Here is a 6,814-nt window from a genome sequence, read left to right as displayed (position 1 = left end):
GGAGGAGAAATGGCCAGTAAGAACCTGAAAACATCCAGGGAAACAAGAAATAATTTCTACTGTTAGCCCCAGCTGGGCCTTTACCGTATTCTTTACCCTCTGCGCTCTTGCTTTAGGCTGTAGAAAACTTTCCAGAATTCCAGGAGAACCTCAATGATCCTTTGTAAGCACAGGCCAGTCACTCACTGTACCCTAGTAACGTCATACCCTAGTACCCGGTCCCTCTCGGGGGGGCACTGATCTCACATGACATGACCCTCTCCCTCTTTGGGAACAGGGCTGAAGTCATACCCCTGAGGGAGGAGCTGGGTGGCCGGGGCCCATCATGAGTGTAGGACCTGCCCCTGCAGGAGGGTGACGCCATCTCCATGTAGTTGCTCTCCACAGGGATGGGTGGTGGCGGCATTGTGGGTGGCGGCGTGGGGGGGTCCTTGATGGTGGCGTACACATTCTCACTGTTCAGGGAGCTGCTGCTTGCCGCCATAGCAGAGTCCTCACACAGCTCTGGTGGGAAGAAAGGAGACGTCAGTCATGTTGTAGCGCACTGCTGGAGAGTACAGAGATGGCAAGAAAGTTCTGGAAAGAGAGCAAATGGAACATTTCCCTTCCCCTGTGTATGGGAGTTTGACGATTCAAATAACAGCTAGTCCATGATCAAAGCTCACAGTAAAGAGACATTTAAAAAGCGCAAATACAAGAGTGTTGGAGTCAGATTTTAAGAAGAAACGAGCTGAAGCTCATCGCATTTCCTTCACACACACACACACACACACACACACACACACACACACACACACACACACACAGGGCAGGTTGTCAGTGGTACCTTTCTCGTAGTATTTGCCCAGGCTGGGGCTGTAGCTGTAGCTGCGGTCGATCCCAAAAGCACCTGTGAAGAGACACGAGCACCAACAGTAAAGTTGTCACTGCTGGCTCTGGAGACACGAGTTGCCGCTAATCCATTTTAGTGTTTATCACTGTAAACTCTTTTTCCAGCAGCAGGTGCAGTAAAGTGTGTAATCACCGCCCCGGACAAACTCAGTTACACACCTCTACTGCACCATGGGGGAGGGCGTCCTCCCCCGTGTAAATGAAGGAACGCTTAGGGGAAGTAAGAGCTGGGCAGTCAAATCCTGTCCCCTGGGGTTTTGGGGGGTGAGTTACGCACCTTGAGCCTTGCGTGTTGAGGCCTCGTGGTGCTTCCAGTCGGCAGGCAGCGTGGCAACGGCTTCCCCCCCAAAAAGCCCCAGTCGCTCCTTCTCCACATTCTTCACGTTACAGAAGAGCTGTTTGTTGGTGTTCTAGTGAGGGGGCGGAGCCAAAACACTTATTTACATACCTTGGCAGGCCATGTGAAGGTGACACCTTTCTCAACCATCCAACAAAACATTCTTATTTCTTTTGGATTGGAACAGCTTGGTGTTTTTAGGAGACCTTGACTAAGAAGAAAAGCCCAAAACCTGCAACCCCAAATGCATTTCCCACCAGTGGAGACTCGTGGGAAGGCGGAGCTACCTTGACATAGCTGACGGAGAAGTCCTGGTTGTTGGGCACATGGGGCAATGGAGGCCGGTTCTGCGACAGCGTGTGGTAGCTCGGATTCGAGTAGTAGTGGTGGTAGCCAGCGGGAACGTCTGGAGGACAGAGAGCACAGCTTTGTGCTGATGGCCACACCCACTGGAATGGACCACCAGCCAAGAGGAATGCCAGACAGCTTGGGACACACCAAGTCATTTCTGCCAATGAGCAATTCACACACCAGTCACACTGCATGTACCACAATAAACACTGAACCATTTTAAAAACTTTTCTCATCAGCTGCTCTCCCACATCCCAAAACTGAACTGACTTTTCATTCCCTTTCATTTGGGGAGCACATTCGGGGAGCCGAAACAGGGTGGAGTCAAAGGTGGGGTGACGATGCCCACCTGGCACGGCGTACTCTGAGCTGACGGTGTGCGTGGAGGAGTAGGCAACGGCGGGGGTGCGGCTCTGCTTGTCCTTCTGTCGCCGCCGGTAGACCAGCAGTAGTGCCAGCAGCACGACCACAAGAGCCACGAGGGCTACGATGCCAGTGACAGCCCCCCACGAGACCCGCTCCTCCGGGGGCAGAGGCACAATCTCGCTGCTCCCCTTTTCTGGCGAAATGGAGTCAAATAGTAAAGGTCACTGCAGGTCATACTTTAATTTCTCCTTCGGCCCAACCGACTTTCATCTGGTTCTGTCAGGCCCAGAAGATGTGGACATGCCACGCGGGCCCCTTGGCACCAATGCTGCTTCCGGCCGAACGCTTACCGGTCTGGCAGTGGGGGCCGGTGAGCCCGGGGGGGCACACACACACTCCAGTTATGTGATTGCAGGGCGACTCGCACTGGCACCGCAGCCCACAGTTGGGCCCATAGAATCCTGGAGGGCAGCCTGAGAGAGACAGGTGAGAAGGAGGGCGACACCAAGATAGACTTCAATAATTTAAATATAAATAAATATATATACACACACACACACACACACACACACACATATTTATATACACTGTGCACTTACTTTGTGTGTTAGTAAATGTGCCCTCAAAGGAAGTGAAACAAAATACATAAGAGCAGTGATTGAGAGTGAGTGTGTGAGGCGAGGGGGACACCCACGCAGGGAGCAGTCAGAGCCCATCCAGCCAGGGGCGCAGTGGCAGGACCCATCCCGATGGTGGCATGTGGCGTTGCTGGCACAGCGACACACTTGGGCGCACTGCGGGCCATAACGTCCTGCAGTGCATGCTGGGAAACGGAGGGGGGGAGCATGTCAAAACTAGATTGAAAACTGGCTGAGGATGATCACAAGGTGCTCGCGCTCTACCACACAGGACACGTTGCTGTCGCACACACTCATCACATGCACTCTGGTGTGACGAGTATGTGGCAAATGTGTGAAGGAGGAACCCTCAGCTGCGCCACTCACCTTGGTCACATAGCGGCCCAGTGTACCCAGGGTCACAGCGACACTGTCCCGTGATGTGGTCGCAGGGTGCAGAATTGGCGCACAGTGGGCAGGGGGCGCTACACAGAGCACCATAGGTACCAGGGGTACACACTGCCCCACACACACACACACACACACACACACACACACACACACACACACACACACAGAGACAGAGCTGAACACTCATGCATTGAACACTCTGCAAACAGAAAGTGCTGCTGGTGCCGAGAGCCCCCCAACCCCACTCACTGTACTGACACTGGGGGCCCCAGTATCCAGGGCCACACACACAAGCCCCATTGTGTGCCAGGCAGGTGGCGCCGTTGAGACAGGAGCAATTCTGGTTGCAGTTCCGGCCCCAGGAGCCCCGGGGGCAGGGCTGGGTGCAGCGGGGGCCTTTGGGGGGGGGGGGGGGGGTAAACACACCATGGTGAGTTAATGATTACGTGCGGTTGGTCAGCAGAGGCACTGGGCAAAAGACGTACCCGTCCACCCCGGCAGGCAGTGGCAGTGCCCGCTGTGCCCGTCGCAGCCCTCCGCATTGATGCACTCACACTTCCGCAGGCAGCCCGGCCCATAGGTGCCCCCCTGCAAACACACACAGGTCACACGGTGGGCTCACACACTGTGTGTCTCGCTGGGGGCAGGAGGCAGGGGAAGTGTTGTTGTGTAGGTTTCAGTCCCAGGCGCTCATAAAGAGCACGGAGGGTGTTATGTGGACAGTGTCACAGCAGGTAGTGCTGGAGCCGCACAGCTGGTGTGCTGAGCATTGAGACATGGGTTTGAATGTGGCTGAGTCTGTGGGGAGCATCCATGTTCTCCTCATGTTCATGTTTCCTCTCCGGTCACAGCCCAAAAACACACGCGCTAGGGGAACCAGTGACTCTGGAGTGTTTGTGGTACATTCCCTGCTGTAGGAACAGGTGAATGATTGATTGAAGGGAGTTCAGGGTACTATATCTAGCATTGCTGATACTGTGGTGGTTGGCGCTGCTGCCTTTGGACCCAAAGGTTGCAGGTTTGAATCCCACCTCCAGCTACAGCACCCTCAAGCAAGGTACTTACCCTGAATTGCTCCAGTAAAATTACCCAGCTGTATTAATCACTGTAGGTAAATTAACACTGAGCTACTTCAGTTGAAAGTGGCAGGTAAATTAAGTAATGTGAAAATAGTGAAGGCTTCGAAAAAGGTGTGTGCTACTTAACGATAATTAAAAATAATAATTTAAAGCGTCTGCTAGGCAAATTAATGTGTGTGTGGATGACGCCCCTAAAGCGCTGCGCTCTTCAAAGCAGAGTCAAAGCACCAGTTTGTGAGCAGACGCCCCAGGTCATCATTTTTATGACGCCGTTCAAACCGAGACGTGCAAACGGAGGGGAAACGGGACATGAAAGGAGGCTGCACTGTCCCACAGGAAGCTCCTCGCTGACTCGCTGTTGTATCGCTGTTCACTTACTGGGCAAAGCTGTTTGCACAGTGCCCCCTGCCAGCCTGGAGGGCAGCTACACATGCCGTTGACAGGACTGCAGGACGCCCCGTTGGCGCACTGGCAGGTCCGATTGCAGCGCAACCCCCATGATCCGCTGGGACATGGAGCTGAGCAGTCTGAACCCGTCCAGCCTGGGGGGGCAAGCATTCTTTTAGTCCCACGCACTATAGTACCGCCACAGTACGACACACACATACACACACCAGGCTAGAAGTGTGTGCCAACCATCTCGTGTCTGTGTGTGACAGCGGTGTCATTGCTCCTTACCCTCTTTGCACCAGCAGCTGCCGTCCACAGGTGAGCAGGCCAAGGCATTTGCACAGGAGCATCTCAGCGAGCAGTTCTTGCCATGGAAGCCTTGCTCACAGTGGCTTTCACAGTGCGCCCCCTGCAGGGCACATTTGGGAATAACAGTCCCATGGGAGAAAAGGACAGCTCATGAAATCAAATTCAGCCAGAGGGAATATTGGAGAACAATATTTTTTGCATGAATATTAAAAACTAAATAAATTAAAGAGACACTCTTGGTCAGAGTAACCTTGTGTATGTCAACGGAGTTGCTACAATGCTATTTATGGAGGCTCACCGCGTACCCCGGGGCGCAGTGGCAGCGCCCACTGACAGCATCACACACGCCTCCATTTAGGCAGAGACAGGGCTCCAGGCAGCCCTGGCCGTAGTAGCCGTGAGGACAGGTCTCGTTGCAGAAAAGCCCCGCCCATCCAGGCCGACACGTGCACTCGCCCTTCATCGGGTGGCAGCTGGTCATCAATACGAAGATGAGCAGAGGGTTGAAGGACGATTTTTTTCCCCTGTGTGTGTTCTGAGAGCGTTTGTAGCTGTGTGTGACCGGACTGGACTGACCTGAGGGTGTGTGTGAAGTTGCAGAGGCAGGGCTTGTCGCAGCGCAGGCCGTAGAGGCGCTCCGGACACATCCTGTCAGCGCACTGGGGCCCGTGGAAACCTGGCTCACACAGGCAGCCCCCGTGGATATTGTAGCAGCGTGCCCCATTGGCACAGTCACACACACCCTTGCAGTCCTGCCCATAGCTGCCCACATCACACTCCTCACTGCACCTGTAGGAAGACAAGCAAACCATCAGAGCTATCTGCCGTTCACAGGTATTTAACAGGCGCAGCAGCTACAGTGGTGCAAATGATGATCAGGTCACGTAGCAGGACCCCTTAAGGAGAGGCATTAGAATTATAACACCCCGGGGGTAAAATGTGTACAAAAATTAGCTTTTTTTTGCCATAGAACAAGTATTAAAACAAATGGGAAATGTGTAAATCAGGGACTTGAAACACAGAAGGTATCTAAAAGCAGTTGGAAAGATGACTGTATTTTACCCTGATTACACACTACTGATGGGGCACAAACAACAAGGAACAAGTTGTGTTGAACATGAAAGGTCAACAGGACAACATCACAGACACAACACACACACACACACACACACACACACACACACACACACACACACACACACACACACACACACACACACACCTGTCCCCGGTGAAGCCTGAAGAACAGCGGCAGCTGCCCGTCTCAGGGTGACAGCGCCCCCCGTTGTGACACACACATTCACGAGCGCAGCCGACTCCGAAGCGGCCCTCGGGACAGCGCTCGGTGCACACAGTGCCCTGCGGGACATCCAAGAAGAAAGAGTGAGGGAGACTCTCCTGGGTGGGACACCAGCCAGGTGCTGAGCCTGAGTGAGGACTGCAGTCAGGGGAACGCCTCGGAGTGTGAGAAGATCATTTAAAGTGGCCAGTGGAAAAAGAAGAAAAAAATCTGGGTCCTGTTGCTGACCCTGCCCTCCCCTAGGAGAGATAATTAATCCCCAATTTAATATTGATCTTACTGTCCAGCCTGGGGGGCAAAGGCAGCCCCCATCCCCTTGGCAGGAGCCGCCGTTCTGGCAGGGGCATATCTTGCGGCAGCGGTCCCTCCGACATGCCTGGTCACAGCTGAGAGAGAGGGAAGGAAAGCAGTTTAGGCTGGAAGACTGTCCACATGGGCTTATAAATGCTCCAAATTTTTGACCTCATGTCTGGCTTCATAGAAACATAATAAAACAAAGGAAAACCTCATTTCGGTACATTTTCCGATTCCCCAAGTTACAGTTTGCAGAAACAGAAATTTAATAATGTACAGAATAATAAAAAACATAATTTTTTTCTAAAAAAATAAAAAATTTTATATTTTAATATATTGATAATATATTGCCAGTAGCTAAACTACGTGCAGGAGGGCCATAATAATATACTTACAATGTACAGAGCTGCTTGAAAGTATGTGAACCCTGTCACTGTTCTTGTATAAAAAAAAATTGAAAGAAAATGAT

The 6,814-nt window shown here is 52.6% G+C and overlaps 1 protein-coding gene across 3 annotated transcripts in view; it reads right to left on the bottom strand.

Annotated features, from left to right (window-relative positions):
• Positions 1 to 6,814, bottom strand: part of LOC108930410 (platelet endothelial aggregation receptor 1-like) — a 28,134-nt gene that overhangs the window by 962 nt on the left and 20,358 nt on the right. For all 3 annotated transcript variants that reach the window (XM_029248459.1, XM_029248460.1, XM_018745627.2), the window contains 16 exons: positions 6,332 to 6,437; positions 5,974 to 6,110; positions 5,328 to 5,540; positions 5,050 to 5,224; positions 4,731 to 4,851; positions 4,431 to 4,594; positions 3,459 to 3,561; positions 3,223 to 3,369; positions 2,950 to 3,081; positions 2,640 to 2,768; positions 2,296 to 2,418; positions 1,929 to 2,138; positions 1,516 to 1,634; positions 1,169 to 1,301; positions 827 to 889; positions 292 to 504 (listed from right to left, as the gene is read on the bottom strand). In XM_029248459.1, the coding sequence (XP_029104292.1) occupies positions 292 to 504; positions 827 to 889; positions 1,169 to 1,301; positions 1,516 to 1,634; positions 1,929 to 2,138; positions 2,296 to 2,418; positions 2,640 to 2,768; positions 2,950 to 3,081; positions 3,223 to 3,369; positions 3,459 to 3,561; positions 4,431 to 4,594; positions 4,731 to 4,851; positions 5,050 to 5,224; positions 5,328 to 5,540; positions 5,974 to 6,110; positions 6,332 to 6,437 (2,288 nt within the window). The remainder of the gene's footprint in view (positions 1 to 291; positions 505 to 826; positions 890 to 1,168; positions 1,302 to 1,515; positions 1,635 to 1,928; positions 2,139 to 2,295; positions 2,419 to 2,639; positions 2,769 to 2,949; positions 3,082 to 3,222; positions 3,370 to 3,458; positions 3,562 to 4,430; positions 4,595 to 4,730; positions 4,852 to 5,049; positions 5,225 to 5,327; positions 5,541 to 5,973; positions 6,111 to 6,331; positions 6,438 to 6,814) is intronic.

Source organism: Scleropages formosus, chromosome 23, assembly GCF_900964775.1.
Source record: "Scleropages formosus chromosome 23, fSclFor1.1, whole genome shotgun sequence".
NCBI lineage: Eukaryota > Metazoa > Chordata > Actinopteri > Osteoglossiformes > Osteoglossidae > Scleropages > Scleropages formosus.
The sequence above is the reverse complement of the archived record's forward strand: the minus strand, read 5'-3'. Positions and strand labels throughout refer to the sequence as shown.